Here is a 16,390-nt window from a genome sequence, read left to right on the forward strand (position 1 = left end):
AGAATAGTTTTCTTCTCAGATAGTTTTCAAAATGTGTTATCATTAGCTCAGTTTTATAAAACTCTATTTGCATGTACAGTTACACTGTTTGGTTTGCTGGATTCACACTTTTATTTTTTAATTTGTACACTACTTGTTGAATGGTTTCTGCTGTACAGTAACGTGTATTTTCACATAGTATTTGATGTCAACATAGCAGCCGTCTTTTCATTATTCTGTTAAAAAAAACCCAACAACAATAACACAAAACCCAAACATCTGTCAGGCAAATATGGATAGAAAAGGGTTTTTTTAATCTAATGCTGGAGTTTCTTTCCTCTGCTGTCCATAGAGCCTCAGTGTACTTTGTCTGTATACATACAAAACAATGTGACACATGAATTGTAACGCCTCAGATGAACCTGTTCAGGCTTAAAAAAAAACACTGTTTGTTTGTTTTTTGTTTCATTGAACTGTATTTCATCAGGACCGGAACAACATACATACATTTTCAATAATGTGACAAAAGGTCAATTGTTTTTTTTAATTTAATGTAAATGAATGTCACCATTATCAACCAAATAAAACTTTGTCCTTTGGTTTAAAATACAAATTTCTCATTTTTTGAAAGCACTATCACAGCTACAGTGTGATCATAATATGCCCACGTCACCATAAACTTATATTCAGTGCTGTAAAATAAAAACAAAAGCAGTCATACATTCAACATTTGAGTATTAGAAGCAGTAGATTCACCCTGAATCTCTCCAGTTGTCTTTAGATATGTCATTCAGTCACAAAAATATAAATGCATATAAAGTTACTATTGGAAGAACAAAGATAGATATATAGATTTTGACCAAACTTGGTCATTGCTAATTAGATAGCTAAGTCACTAATAAATATTTCCACTGCCATTACCACCATGCTGCATGTTTAGCCATGCTAGCAGTCAGTCCAACTTCACTGAAATCATACTCCTCTTGGTTCCCTTAAGGGGGAATCTTTTACCTTTCCATTATCACTTAAAACATTTGTCCAATATTTTGGCACCTGCAAAACTAATGACATTACCATCAGCAGCTGTACTTTGTGTTTAGTGCTAATTAGCAAATAGTGTGCAAACTAAGATAGTGAATATGGTACCTGCTAAACATTTCATGTACAGTAAGCAGTCTTTTTTTGCATGCTGAAGTTACTGTTAAGCTTTAAAAACCCCGCTTTGCCTAAATGCAGCCTCCATTCATAAACATGGATGCTCAATATTCTCTTCCTAAGACATAAATGACATATTGCGCACTGGACATACAAGCAACTGGCTCTATATCACACACTTTTAGACCCAGCAGTAAAAAATTACACACTTAAACAATTAATGAACCCCTTAAAGTGACCACAGTACACAGGAGGAAAGTCAAAGAACATATCTGGATGTAGCCTAAGAGCACTGCTGCTCTTTACAGCCTCATTTTAGCATGAAGAACAAACCCTGCTGGGCTCAGTGTTATCTTCCCATCCATGCCATTGCACGTCTAACCAGGGGTTCAATAAGGAGCACAAAAGGCAAGGACCATGCCAGAAATCATCATCATCATTTCTGATAAGACAAGATGTACGTCAGAACTATATCCTGAAATAAAAGCAAATCAGCACATTTCATATCGTTGTCCATCTTATATAATACAAAGCAACGATGAAAGGAACTACTAAACTATGTTCTCACTGATTTTCAGGTCTTAAACAAAGCATTTATTTGTTCATGAATATTTGACGTCTTTCAAAACTTGTAGCTACAGTCCTTACTGTTTCCTCCCTGTGCAGCTCTATCTACTGGTATATTCCACTTTTCCTGAATAGTGTCATTCAGTCAGGGTTTGACAGTGATGTACTGTACAGCAGGTTTGTCCTACAGGAAGGTACTGAGTGTGTTATCCACCGTGGCCAGCTGCAGGTACACAGGGTGGTCACTCTCAGACTCCACCTCTGATTCCTGGTCGTCCTCCTTCTTGTGACTCTGTTTTCTCCGCACAGACCCACGAGCGCGGCGCTCCAGACACATCAGGATCATGTGGGCGAGGTCCTGCTGAAGCCGCTGAACGTTCTCTCTGGAAAAGCAGGAGCAGAAAATCAGACCAAGTTCAAAAGTCAACTCACTCTAAGTAAGACACCTCAAATTAGTATCTATCATAAGCAATCAACATGTCAACCTGTTATTAAAATGGTTTTGAAAGGACCAAATTCCAAGTTAGGGCTCAAAATAATGAATTTATAATCAAAATTGATAATTAATCGATTAAGTGACTTATCATTGCAACTCTACTCATTATAATAAACAGGCTACAGCTAAGGCAGGTGGAAATGTTTTTGCAGGTATTTGGACATAAACCAAAGTGGACAAAGTGAAATTTTGGCCTGATAACACTTGATGAAAAGTCACCTGATCACTAAAGTTACTCCAGTTCATCGTGAATGTCTGTACCCAATTTCATGTCAATCCTTCCAATAGTTGCTGAGATACTGCTGTAGCTTGTATATTAATTCACTGTATTTCTGCATGTTTTCTGCCTCATGTAGCTTTAAAGAACAAGCAGATGTTGTTAAAGCCTGTTGGTAATTCTCTGGATACCAGAAAAGCCTCTTCCAACCTGCTCACAGTGATCAGATCTGCACTCGTCAACACTATTAAGCAACTGTACGTATATAAAGTGAGCCTCAAACACCTTTATGAATTTCAATCTCATCATCAATCTAATAAAAATCAGCTCAGAAAGCTACATAAACTAAGCTCAGTAGTAATAGTAGAAAAGCAGTTGCTTACGTTGTAGGTGGAGTTGGGAGGTTGTAGTCTTCACCCCCTTCATCTGTTAACCAGTAGGTTGTCTCCATTCCTTTACCCTGGAGAAAGACAAACATGTAGACACATATTTGACTTTTGGCATCAATGTGTGACAGTTAATGTAAGCCTGCAGATATCCACACTTTCTGCAGAATTTAGTTTAAAAAAAAATAAAGAGCATCATCTTTACCTTCAGATATGTTTCTCCTCTGATCTCATACTCAAACTTGCAGTCTGTCCTCTGCAGGATTTCTATAGTAGGCTGACTGACGTGGATCCGCAGGGCTGGAGAATATTAAAGGATAGAACATTGTGTTTCAACTGAGCATGGCATTGGTGGGTTTATCTAATTAGGCTGATTGGTAGATTCTGTAATTGCACAGGAGTAAGTAAGATGCTAATGTAACGTAGCTATGTCAAACTAGTCATCTGCATTAACGTCAGTATAAATCAGTTTGCTCGTTAAAAATGCCTCTTTGTGTGTGTGTGTGTGTGTGTGTGTGTGTGTGTGTGTGTGTTTATTTCTGGTGCTCACGGTGGCCTGTGGACTCCATGCGAGATGCTGTGTTGACTGTGTCACCAAATAGACAATATCTGGGCATCTTTATCCCCACCACACCTGCTGCACAGGGACCTGGACACACAACACACACCAACATACATTACAACTTATTAAATAAAAGACAGTAAGTATACAGATCACAGGGAGGAGAATCAACAGACACAAATGTGAGAATTTTAAGAATACAGTTGTAATTGGCCATGGATTATGTAAAGAGGTGTGTAGATAAATGGGGGTTAATACATACATTTCAATCAATAAATCACATTAAAATAATCAAAATATGATAAATAGATGAATAACTAAATTATGTGGATTTAATCTTTGCATTTTTGACTAGTTCCTACTTCTCCATTTATTACCTGTATTATGTTTTCAGCTGAAGGAATAGTTCAGCATTTTAATAACTAATCTCTCTTCAGTTTCTTGAAAGTAAGGTGAGAAGATTGATACTACTCTCATGTTTGACCAGTAAATGGCGCTACAGGCAGCAGACGGTTAGCTTAGCTTAGCAGAAACACTAGAAATGAGGGGAAACAGCTAGCCTGGCTCTGGAAACTATGTCTGCCATCAACTCTAAAGCTCACTAATTAACATGTTAAGTTTTATTTGTTTAAACTGTAAAACTGTATCTTCATAAGACAGATATGAGAATGAAGTGGATTATTAATTTACTATAATATTACCATTTGAAAGTCTTTCTCTTGCATATTTGGTGACAGGAACTTAAATAAGACTCAGTGTATGTCATGTCTAAAGTATCTGTAGCATTTCTATGCAGACTTTCAAGCAAGTACCTCAGCTGATGAAAGCTTAGTATAATAAACTTGTTGATAACATGTATAAGTACGGTAAGCTATTTTAAGTCTACGACAACACTGAGGAAACCAAAGAAATCCTCAAATTTGTCTTTGCTCTTTAGTGTTCTGTTCCATCTGATAATGTGTATTTTTTATTGCAACATTACAACAGTGCACATCCCTGACTTTTACACAGTCTACCTGAGTGTACACCAATGCGTATCCACACAGGGATGCCAGGCAGGTGTCTAAGCTGGAAGGTGCCAATGAAAGCCAAGATGTCCAAGGCCATGCGGCATATATCCACCGCGTGTCTGTTCCCATTTCGCCTTGGCAGCCCAGAGGCCACCATGTAGGCATCACCTATCGTCTCCACCTGTGAGTGGATGGGAAAAAAAGATTACCTCAAGTATCTGTAATCTATCTGTTTATCTAACAATACGCATCAGCCTTGTGAGTACCTTATAAACATCGTGGTGGTCGACGATGCTGTCAAAGCCCTTGTAGATGTCGTTGAGCATGTCCACTACCTCCATGGGTGTGCTGTACTGGCACAGAGTGGTGAAACCCACTATGTCACTGAAATATATCGTCACCTCCTCGTACAACTCTGGCTCCACCACACCAGTCTCCTTCAGGCTTTTCACCACTGGTCTGCACAGAGAGAAACATGTACATAGACAGATGACACAAGGCTAAATATCCTGTTTTCAACACTGGTACTGTTTTGTTCAGTTGTGGTACTGATTAAAATGTGGAGTGCTCCTTTATGTGCAAACGAACCCAGGAAGTAGCATGAAGTTGAGGCAGTCGGCACGGTCTCTCTCGGCTTTATAGAGAGCCGTTCTCTGCTCCACCAGGTTCTCCAGGTTTCTGGAATAACTCTGCAGCCGTCTGATCATGTTGTCCAAGTAGCTCTCATTGTCCTGGTTATGAATTTTACTGGAAGAAAAACATAATCTTTTACTTAAACATGTGATTCATTTCTCAAAGGCCATAGACTACACATGGCCACATATATTGATCACATCGATGATGACAACAAGAGCCCAAGAATATTAAGATAGCCATTACCTGATGATTTTCCCCAGACAGTTTTCTATCCTCTTAAAGTCAGGTCTTTTATCTGGATCCTCCTCCCAACAGCTTTTTATCAACATGTACACCTACAACAGGAGACACAAAGCTTTATAGGAACAGTTTTGGGGGGAAACACTATTTATTTGCTTATTCACTGTTTTTGGGAAATATATTTGTTCTGGTGTAGAGAAAGATGAGCAGACTGATACCACTTTCATGACTATGTAGCAAAATACAAAGGGAAACAGCTAGCCAGTCACTGTCTAGAGGCACAAGCTCACTTGTTAACATGTTATACTGTACAAAAACAAGACATAAAAACAACAATGTGTCATTTTACAGTGCATTATTTGATTTGCCCGCGATAGTTACCTGACAACCGCTACCAGGGAAGAAATAACTTGGCACAAAACCCCCCATAGAACCACAGCTTGTAATTTTTATCTTTTGGTTTCTGTGTGGATGAAATATATAAGACATAATGCACTAATTAATGAGGTTTAAATGTGCTGGTGGGTGGATTTGGGTGGGTCTGCCAGGCTAGCAGTTTCCCCCTGTTTCCAGTGTTTATGCTAAGCTATGCTTATGCTAACTGATTGATGACTGCAGCCTCATAGACAAACAGACAACACACACCATACAACAAGTTGCCAAAGAAATGGCAATAACACACCTCCAATTCTTTCCCTGAAGCTGTCTCAAAGTCAAGATCAGGTCTGAAGTAGGACATGATGACCTTGGACATCTTTTCTGTTAGGAAATAGACAGCAACAAACTTTAATCCTCTCTATTCAACATTTGTATATGTATGTATAAACACTTCAATTTTGGACCATGATTGTGTAAATATAAGCACATGTGTGACACCTGCTCGTTCAGAACAGTGCTCAGTGTAGAAGGTGCACTTTCTAAGGACAATCTCCTGAGCGATGATGGCAAAGCTGTAGACGTCTCCTTTCTGTGAGGTGCCCTGTTTCCTCAGATGCTCTGGGGCTGTCCACAAGTCTGAGAAGAGGGGGGAGGGGTAAAAAGAGAAAGGAAACACACAAGAAATGATATGCTGAAAGTGAAGGAATAAAGAAAAACATAAGGAGTGAGGATTTAGTACTACAGCAGAAACACTGTAATTGTGGTTTTACCTCTGCCAGGGTTAAGGAAGGTGTTGCAGCCAAAGTCAGTGATCTTCACCACCATGCGGTTGTCCACCACACAGTTGGTGGACTTGAGGCGACCGTGCACCTGGATGTCACTGGCATGAAGGTAGGACATGCCCTGCACAGAGGATTTATACACCAGACTGAATGAACATCAGGCTGGAGCACACTCACTACAACTAAGCAGGAGACAAGGAGATTTAAGAGGAAGCAAGTCATCTGTGATCTTTACTGATCTCTACTGGTAGTCTGGAAGAACTGCAACAACATTTTTTTAGCTGTGAATCATTCATGTGTCTATAAAACACTGTGCTTGGTATAAACCCCACACATACAAAAAATAAATCCTATTATATTCCATTTGTGTTACAGTGATTATTGTTGGAGCTAATGCATCATTAACACATTTTTACTTCTCCCACCAATGATATAGTGTAAAGCATTATTCTTTCTATTTTTTCTATCACATGGGTGTATTTACAGTTTCTTGTACAGTTTCAGGGAAATAGACAGATGAATTTCATCTGCTACTCTTGAAGTAGTAACTCGAGGAATAGCAGATGAAACTGTTTGAAACTTTGTGTCTGTACAGATGGTTATTACTCATCTCTAGGATATGATAATATGTCAGTGTTGTGTGATGTAATATCACGTTGGAAGTGCATTTTTACTGCTAATGATGCCTTCTCCAGGTATTCAGAAGGCTCCAAACAACATTATTTGACATGCTCCACACACGCTATAACTTTTCAGAGGTACATAATGTTGTTCACCAGCAGAACAGAGCATGTCTGTCTCACCTTGGCGATGTCATACATGACGGAGATCTTGAACTCCCAGTCCATGAAGGTCTCCTCTGGGTATGAAACCTTGTCATTCAGCACGTACTGGAAGAAGACAGGGACAAAGGGCATTTTTGTGTGTGTGTTTATGTTTGTGACCATTACTACTTGCTGTTCAGTGAATATATGTTTGAAATATATGATGAAAGTAATCAGTCTCTCTGATAAATCCATTGTATTCTGCACTCATATCTGATCATCTGTTCTGCAGTCAACTGCCGACTAAATCTCCATTTAAAACTAAAAGGATGCATGCCATACGTACTTTGAGTGACCCCCGCTCTCCATACTCAAACACTCCGAACACACCCTGTTCAAGCTTCACCGTGCCATAAAACTTTGTGAGATTGTAATAGTCAATTTGCAGGAGCTGCAGAGAAAAAGGAAGAAGAGGTTCATTGTTCATAGGAGATAGCAGCTCTTTGAGTTACACAGAGGCTAGATTAGAAACACATTAACACAAACGACAAGCAATACAAATCTGATGGGACCACACAGTGCGTCAAGTCAAAACCATCATCATCACATGCGACCTGCTGTGTGTGCACATCTTACCGCATTCAGTTCTATCTTCTGGGTCTCATTAAAGTTCCCGTCTGAGTGCTTGAGCTCCTTCAGAATCACAATCTGAAAATGTTGCAGCAACGCCAATTAAGAGCAGTATTCCAGAATAAGACATCTTTACATCCAACAAAGTGCAGAAGTATGATGATTTGTTTGCTAAGAACAACTGCAGAGTGTTGTGTCCTACCTTCTTGTCATAGAGTACACGGCGGGTTGGAAATTTCTTCCTCCTCTCATCTTCAATCTGATGGGGGCAGATTTAACATAAGGAACATGTCAAAGTCTTTTGTTCCTCTTAATTCTCTGATGCATTCATGTTCAAGAATAAGGTCAACTTTATAGAGAAATCTACGATGAGACAAGTGATTAGTTGAGAAAATTTGATCATAGTGATAGGAGATTTCTGACTGTAGGATAACCATGCTGCCCTGCAGAAAAGTCTCCATGTGAACTGAGAGATTCACACCCCATTTACCTTTAGAGAGATGACATTCAGTTCATTGTTCTCCAGCAGTGAGATGAGATCACTGCTGATGTGAGACCAGCGTTTCCTCTGCAGCCGATCTCTCCTGTTCTGTCTGAATGGGACAAAACATACAACTAGGTGATGAAAAATAAATCACTAAACTAGCCATGACGATGTGGGGATGTGTTCCATTTTTGATTAGAGGGGGACTTTAATTAAATGGAAACCCTCTTGGCCTGGTCTAACTTTTACCATTCAACAACTACTAGTACCCATGAGTCTTGATGTCCTTGAGCACAGGTGTTGCACTAAAAGGATTAAATGCTCACCTGTAGAAAATGAAGGCGATGGTGGCCACCACAACCACTGTGACGGCCAACACAATGACAATGATGTCGTGAGTTGCAGGGCCTGAAGTGTGAAAACAAAAAAAACACAATTGCAATTTATAGTTTAGGCATGTAACAGGAATTCATATGTTTACGCTATGAAGTTTAAAAAGATGTGAAAATCACACAAATCTAACGCTGTCCATATGTTGTGGACTGAATATTTATAAGTTGTGCAGCTGAAGCGACCCCAGTGTCACAAGAGCTTCTGGTTTCACAATTAGCAGGAAATAAGCCTCATATATATAGCCCTATTGGTGGGGATGGAGCATAAAGACTTGACCTAGCTCAACAACCCTCGTGCACACTCCCAGGTCATCATTTAGTCACTGGTTGATCACAGTTTGGACATCAACAGCCTGGTAATTAAAGGTGCTCCAATACCAGCAATGTTTTAACAGTGGATTTTTGTTTTGTTTGTATTGGGCACATGAACATTGCTGGATGATCGAAAGTTGGTGGTAACAATTTACCCACTAAAGTTATGAAGCTACAAGCTGGTGGACATGGATGTAAACAATGCGTGACTTTAAATATTCTTAAATCCACTGTGCAAGTGTTTTAGGAGGAAGGTTTGTTAGACATCAATGATCTACACAATACTTAATGGTGAAAAGCATTGACTGTAAATATAATTTAAAGAAAAACTCCACAGTGTATCTTTAACCATTATAAATAATCAGTTCTGCATGGTCAAATATGGGTTGAACCAGTGTTTCTGTATGAAAGCAGTTCTAAGCTACTCATCAAATTGTAGCAAATAAAAACATATTGTCAATCTTTTTCCTTTTAGGTTGAAAAATCAGAGAAAAACTGTGCAGCTGTCTACCCTTCTGAGAAACAGTGTACAACATAAGTACAGACACATTTCTTTGGCAAAATACTGTCACTCAGTTGTAGGTCAAATATGTCAGTATGAAAGCCTCTTTATTTCCTTCATTTCCTGCTTCACTTTACCAACATTAAAATCTTCACTAAAAACAGAACGTATTCGTCTTTATAACACATCTGAAGTTAAATGTCAGATCCACTGCTGACTGATAGCACATCTGAAGATTGCCAGCAATAAACAGCCAACAATGGTCGCCTAACAGGTGTGCTATGTGTCTGTGTGCGTGCTTGTATTTGTGTGAAGATAGTTAATGATTGTAACTTGTGACGGCCAGCTGACACAATAAGATGAGTTGTGGCTGAATGTGCATATGTGTGTGTTTTACCTTTACCTTGGTCGGGAGTGGATTCAGGAAGTCTGCTTCCCCAGAGGAAAGAAGGGGCTGTGTCATTCACTGTGGTGAGGCTGCGCTCAGTGTCAAATATGAATAAAGTTCGGTACTGAGGATCACATGTGAGGAGAAAATGACACATTTCAGGTTAAAGAAGAGTTATCTGTCTTTATTTATATTTTCACTACTAAATATAATTAATGCAGAAGAATGAAATACCTTGTTGTCAGTAGTGGTGTAAATGATTGAGAGATTCACATCTCTGTCTCCATGCTTGTCCAGCCTGTAATTTCCAGAAATACCTGAAAACAATCAAAGAAAGGTCATCCAAAACTGTGAACTAGTGTGCTGTATTTTCATTAGATTCTTGAAGGTTTGGTATTGGTCTCTCTTGAGTTAAGAAAGACAATAAAGGACCTACATCACATTATGAATGAACGTCTTCTCTTCGAGCATGTGTGTCTAAATGGTACACTCACATCCAAATACACACAGGCTACTTAGAGCTGCAGCCTGCAGACTATAACACCTCATCTCAGCGCTGTCTTCATCATGTCAGTCAAAACAATGATAAGTGAGAGCAGTTGACAGCCTCCATGTGTTAGACCTCACTCAGCAGCAACCAATGTCAGATCTCAGGAGCCGAAGTGTGGACACTGAGGTAAAGTCAGGGAATTTGGGCATTTGGCTGGTAAAATCTGGTAAAATCTAAAACTTATTCCAGTATTTTAGACCTATAGGTGCACTATGTAGAATTCAGTTTCATCTAGAGGAACAGACTTGGCAGAAATGGAATATAATATTCATAAGTATGTTTTAATTATTGTATAATCACCTAAAAATAAGAATTTGGTTTCCATTACCTTAGAATGAGACCTTTATATCTACATAGGCAACATGTCCTCTTCCATGGAGCTTAACTTGTTGCACCGCCATATTTCTACCGTAGCCCAAAATGGACAAATAAAACACTGATTTTAGAGAGGGCCTTTTGCATTTTTTGTGTTTTCTTACAGGCTTGGAACTGGAGAAGGGAGGCGAGGGGTATTTAGTTTGAATACCTGCAACCTCACCACTACAAACACACTGCACCTTTAATATATTTAAATTGGTCAACTTGTAGGATGATGAAATAATTTCAAAAAGGCTGCTTGGTAATGTGGAGGAGCTGCTGAAACCAATTTTGACTTTGATGTTGCAAAATCAAATTTACAGAAAAACTGAACAATGATTAAAATATTGCCAGTTTTTCCATAAATGGAAAGCAATTATTCTCATTTCATGAAGAGGTGACATTTTGGAGATAGATGTCTTTCATTGACTAGAAAAAACCCTTTCCCTCTTTTTCATTTTTAATTCGGTTTTTGATCATTGAACTGTTTACCTCTAAGAGTTTTGGTTTAATCAACTTCTTGAAAAAGATACACACAACTGTACTAACTGCTGGCATGAAAGTTAGGTACATTAGAGAATTGGAGACATTTTACTTTAATATCTTCTCTACTTACTGTCTCCTCCACTTTTCTTACCTTCGAAGGAGGTGTTCCTGAAGTAATTCACGTTAACATATTGCATATCGTGCAACTCTGACGGTGATTTTTTGGTAATTTCCCGCATCACTCGACCTATCAGCAGCACTGAATCATGGTATGCAGCCATGTAATCGGTCATCTGCAAAGAGACAGAAAAATTGATTGATGAGAGGGTGATCAAGAGTGTAAAGCATGTGTGCTGAGCATTTGTTCACTTACAACGAGAGACATTGGCATAGGCATGGTGATCCTATAATATCCTATAATATTTCATCATCAACATTATCAGGTAAAAACATTTGAATTGGTTCATTACTTGGATGCAGAAATCTTAGAAAGGGTAACCTTAAAACTGGGCAAATAAAATCAAAACTATCTACATAGATATAGGTGAGACATAAAGTTTATTTGTAATTTGGGTGAACTGACCCTTTAACTAGATTCTAACTACATTCAATAGATATTGTAAGGCAGATAGAAGAAGAGGCTGTTTGTATTATATAATAGATGAGGGGATGCCACACATATCATAGAAGGCATTGTTTGACATTTTAGGAATCGTGTTTCTCTTTCTTGCCATGCAACAAAGCAACCGTGGCAACCTCTCCGTGACAACAAGACTCCAGAAAGAACAAGACTCCCAGCCAAGAAAGTTAACCATCTCTTGGCTTGTAGTTTCATATTTAACAGACGAATATGAAGGGGGTATCCATTTCTCTAATTCTTGGCAAGAAAACAAGTAAGTATATATAAATCCTAACAGTGGAATGAGGAAGAAGGTTGTTGAGTAATATCTTGTGTTCTTACTGCATTGGGGTCTGACAAGTTTGTGTTGATTGTGTAATTCCTGGTGTTGGGCATCGTCACTACCAACACATTCTTCATGAATGGCAATGATGAACTGTTGGTGTAGTACTGATCACTGTGGAAAGGAGACAGGAGAAGCTCTTAAAATCCCTACATATCTGACATAAATCATTCCTGTGTATGTATAATATTTGTAACTCCCTGTGTAATTATCTGTAGCTGACAGATTCAGTGAAATATTTTAAATCATTTATTAGAATTGGGCAGAAAACTCATCAAGAATAAATGTATCAATATAAAATTAATTGTAAGTGAAACCTTTCAAATGTAATTCAATTAGTTATTAGAAAAAGTCCTAATGATTTTTGTAAGATATACCTGGCTCAAAATCCCTGTCAGATGAATTTAATTAATGTTAACTCATCATTGGCACAACACATCATTTTACAAATCTGTTCATTTAAAATTGATTTTATTTAACTATTGGTAATATAGAAGTGGATATGATGTTATAATAAGTTTGTAATTCTACTATACGTTCTATTAGTTCAAGTGTAACTGGATGTTATAAACTTTTATCCACTACTTTTAAGTAAGTGTCTCAAACATGTACTATAATGTAACTATACTTAATCTATTATTTTTAGCTAATAATTTGAACCATTTAGCCTTACTTTTATGTTTAGCCTTTTTTTCAGCTAACACGTTAGCTAATATTTCAAAGAAACAAACATCGAACTATTGTTTCTGGCTGCTAGCTTTAGCTAGAAACAAACAAATAATGAATGATGGTGAAAATTATTGTATTCTGTTATAATCAAGTTGACAGATATATTTATTATTTTATAAGTTCTTCATAGAGCTAGGCTCTGAGGATTGAAAATTATACACTAGTCTGTTTGGATAAGTTTGTGTTTTTAACGCAAGTTTTACCACTTAGTGGCAGAAGCTGAACAACCTTTTGTAGTAGGCTACTTTTACTTGCCAATGACAAATATTGATCATTAATTTAAACAATTTCACCTGTTAAATTCTTACTTAACTTTATCTGTTTTGCCCATTTATCCTTTATCCTCATTTTGCTGACTATTTTAAGTCTTTATCCATTATTGATCTAGCTAGGTTGGTTTAGCTAACTTTTAGCTAACTTGAGACATGACAGGAAACGAGGACCACTCTGTTAACATATACGAAGGGGACAAAATATTAGCAAAACTTTTCTTTCAGTATAATGCACTCCATTACACCATTACTACCGACTACAATGTCAACAATAAACATAAAGTAGAATTATTACCTTTTTGACAATGACAACAAAAAAAAAACTGAAAAAGTATAAGCTTCATAAAAGTAAAATATATGGCACAGTTGTATTGTGTGACATTACACAGGTGTTCCTAATGAAGTGAGTGAGTGTTGGTGTATCTGTACAATATATATAAATGTACATACAAGACATACACATACAGAAAGTACTTAGAAAGTCAGCAAAAGGGATAAATAGAAATTCAAGATTAATGTGTACTGACTTGTAAAGATCAATAAGGATGAAGACTATATCACTGCCATCTCCCCCTTTAGAGTGATTTTTCAATTCTGCTATGTCCATTGGTGATCCACATATGATGAACACTGCAAACAGAAAAGCTTTTTGTAACAACAGTCTAATGCATTAATAGCAAAGGTGACCTTGGTGGGAGTCAAACTCCATTTAACAGCCAGACTCTGATGCCTGTTTAAATTTCCACTTCAACCTTGAAACCAAAGTTAATACCAAACCAAAAATGACCTGTATTATGCATTAAGACAATACTAAAAATGACTTCATCTTGAAACTTGGAAAGGGCAATTTTGTTTGACAATGTTGGACTTGAAAAGTTTATGCAAAGTAAGATTTGATTTTTTTTTTAAATATTGTTTTTCTATAAAACTAATATTGTCATTGAGTCATCCCAACAACAAAAGGTCATGTAGGAATTTGTCCTCCTTCCATTAATAGTCAAATATTTGTCAAGGTTACACATGGGAAAGTTGTAAAAGTCAAACTTTCGAAGTATTTACCCTTGTTAAAGTGATATCTCATCACTACTTAATGTACAGTCATTACTTACATATAACAACAGCTGCCCAATAAGACCAGACAAGCATATATTGACAAGATGTATGTCAAGTTGTTTTTTTAAACTCACGGTTACTTATCCTGTCTTTCGGTGATGCAAGTAATGGGGTCAGTTCTTCTGGTTTGCGCAGCAATTTCCTAGTAATATTTGGAGCAAAGTAGCCATCTGTTTCCAGTGTGTTTATATACCTGTAAAAGAAAGTCAAGATACAGCAGATACAGATTATTTCCATAGCTTATTGTTACTGTCACTTAAACCTGCCATTCAAATCTCAAAAAATACATTATCAGCATAGACTCAGACCATAATCTCAGTCAAATCAAAGTTTATTACTATAGCACTTTTTTTTTTTTAAAAACCTCAGTTGACCAAAGTGCTGTACAAGCTTTGGTGTAATTAAGTGACTGTACATAATAATATACTCATACCGCTTGTGTTATTGTGTATGATGTTCTTTTAATGTTGTTTTGCATAAATGTATATTATATTTTGTGAGTTTTTTAAAGACACCGCGTAGGTGACTCACCAAAAGCAGTCCTCCGTGTTGGTCTGTTTCTTATAAACATAGGCTGTCTTCCACTGAGATTTCAGTGTGTTCTTGTTTTTCCAGAATTCAATGAAGAAGTGTGAGAGCTTGCGTGCCGGTGGCAGGAGGCGCTGCAGGTTGAGAGTGTTGTCACAGGAGGTACCGAAGCTACCTGCTGAAATGATGGGTGTGCTGAGATTTAGACCTCTTTCCAGACTGATGGATAGAGACAAAGAAAGACAAAAAGGTGGTGTGAGAGAGAGACAGGGCCTGACATCTACATGGAAGGTACACACACATCCACCACAGAACTACTCTAACATTTATACATATTAAACTGTGTTTTGATGCGTAAATGGTGCTTTCAAATGCATCTGCACGAGTATAGACATGACCGTGAAAAAAACAGCACTTACTCAACAATTGTGAAAGTAGCGTAGGTGCAGGTAGGCCCAAGCACAGCACATCCCAGCTGGCCTGATGTCTGCAAAAGAAAAGAAGTGTAATAAGTGTCATTATGTCAGTGCAGCTGTTTGTTTCTCACATTTGTGTACAAAGCTAACATTAAGGAGTACATGCTGGTAAATGTATATCATGAGGCTAATATGTTTGGAATATAATGCTACAGCAACTCACCGACAGGTTTTTTAGCATGTCCACTCCCTCACATGTGCTTCCTTGGCAGCCTTTATGTCTATAAATGGTCGTGTTTAACCCGTTGAAGCTGGGTGTGAGATTTACCTCCTCTTTTTTTATTATTGTGGTTTGTGGAAAGAAAGAAAGACAGAAAAAACATTTCAGGATTTTCATTCAGTTTTGTTTGTGGGTTTTCAGAAAAAACGATGTCGTCATTATATCCTCCTTTAAAATGCAGTTGCAGGGCTGAATTGCTATTGGAGTCTCTGTGGTAATTTGGTGAAGTGCAAATTAGTTTGGCGAAAAGAATAATACCAAATCAAGTGATAATGGCTGATGAGAGTTCTGCATCACCTGTCCTGCAGAGAGGCCCATACTGCTAAATATATGTGTGTTTAAACAAGTTATCACAAAACTCACAGCTAGTTTTTGTTTCTGGGTCCATTGTAAATTAATCTGGCAATGACTATGTGGTTGGAACTATTTTATTATTGTAATGCAGACCTAAGATCTTATTTGAGTTTGAAAACACTGGAGAAGGTGTAGACAAGAAATTAAAACTGAAAGACAAAAATATGATCATGTTAATACACTACACTACACAGCACATTGTAATATCTTTTTTTGGTGTAACTAACAAATATCTTGTGGTTGTATTTCTTCTTTTTTTACCGTTTCCAGGATGAATGGCAGACTCCGTTGCTATAGCCTTCAGAACCAGTCCCTTCACAAAATTAAGGCTCCAGGGAGACGACTCGTCCTCCAGCAGGATCACATTGATTGTAGTCCCATTTGGACACTGTCCCATGACCCGAAATGGAGCAGCAAAAATCCCCAAGGTACACAAACACAACCACCAGCCACCTGGATCCAT

At 37.8% G+C, this 16,390-nt stretch overlaps 1 protein-coding gene across 1 annotated transcript; it reads right to left on the reverse strand.

The window, feature by feature from the left end:
- Positions 1-1,793: 1,793 nt before the first annotated feature.
- On the reverse strand, positions 1,794-16,390 carry gucy2cb (guanylate cyclase 2Cb). Its single transcript, XM_053340904.1, has 27 exons — positions 16,189-16,390; positions 15,517-15,626; positions 15,297-15,364; positions 14,881-15,096; positions 14,424-14,542; positions 13,764-13,866; positions 12,235-12,349; positions 11,425-11,566; positions 10,115-10,197; positions 9,896-10,004; positions 8,613-8,694; positions 8,293-8,395; positions 8,005-8,061; positions 7,809-7,880; positions 7,519-7,623; positions 7,212-7,298; positions 6,397-6,529; positions 6,125-6,262; positions 5,931-6,007; positions 5,252-5,343; positions 4,961-5,119; positions 4,639-4,831; positions 4,379-4,553; positions 3,351-3,449; positions 3,006-3,100; positions 2,798-2,874; positions 1,794-2,084 (listed from the first exon to the last, which is right to left on the reverse strand). Exons 1-27 carry the CDS (start codon positions 16,388-16,390, stop codon positions 1,886-1,888), a joined length of 3,210 nt encoding a protein of 1,069 aa, XP_053196879.1. The 3' UTR covers positions 1,794-1,885.

The sequence above is a fragment of the Scomber japonicus genome, chromosome 20 (genome assembly GCF_027409825.1).
Source record: "Scomber japonicus isolate fScoJap1 chromosome 20, fScoJap1.pri, whole genome shotgun sequence".
NCBI lineage: Eukaryota > Metazoa > Chordata > Actinopteri > Scombriformes > Scombridae > Scomber > Scomber japonicus.

Bases quoted from the DNA above. Each gene is read 5' to 3' on its own strand.
- gucy2cb (XM_053340904.1), bottom strand. From the start codon at position 16,390: ATGGATCCAGGTGGCTGGTGGTTGTGTTTGTGTACCTTGGGGATTTTT. The intron at 15,097-15,296 runs GTAAGTGCTGTT...TCTATCCATCAG, and splicing joins GCTACTTTCACAATTGTTGA to TCTGGAAAGAGGTCTAAATC. The intron at 8,695-9,895 runs GTAAAGGTAAAA...TTCACACTTCAG, and splicing joins TGAATCCACTCCCGACCAAG to GCCCTGCAACTCACGACATC.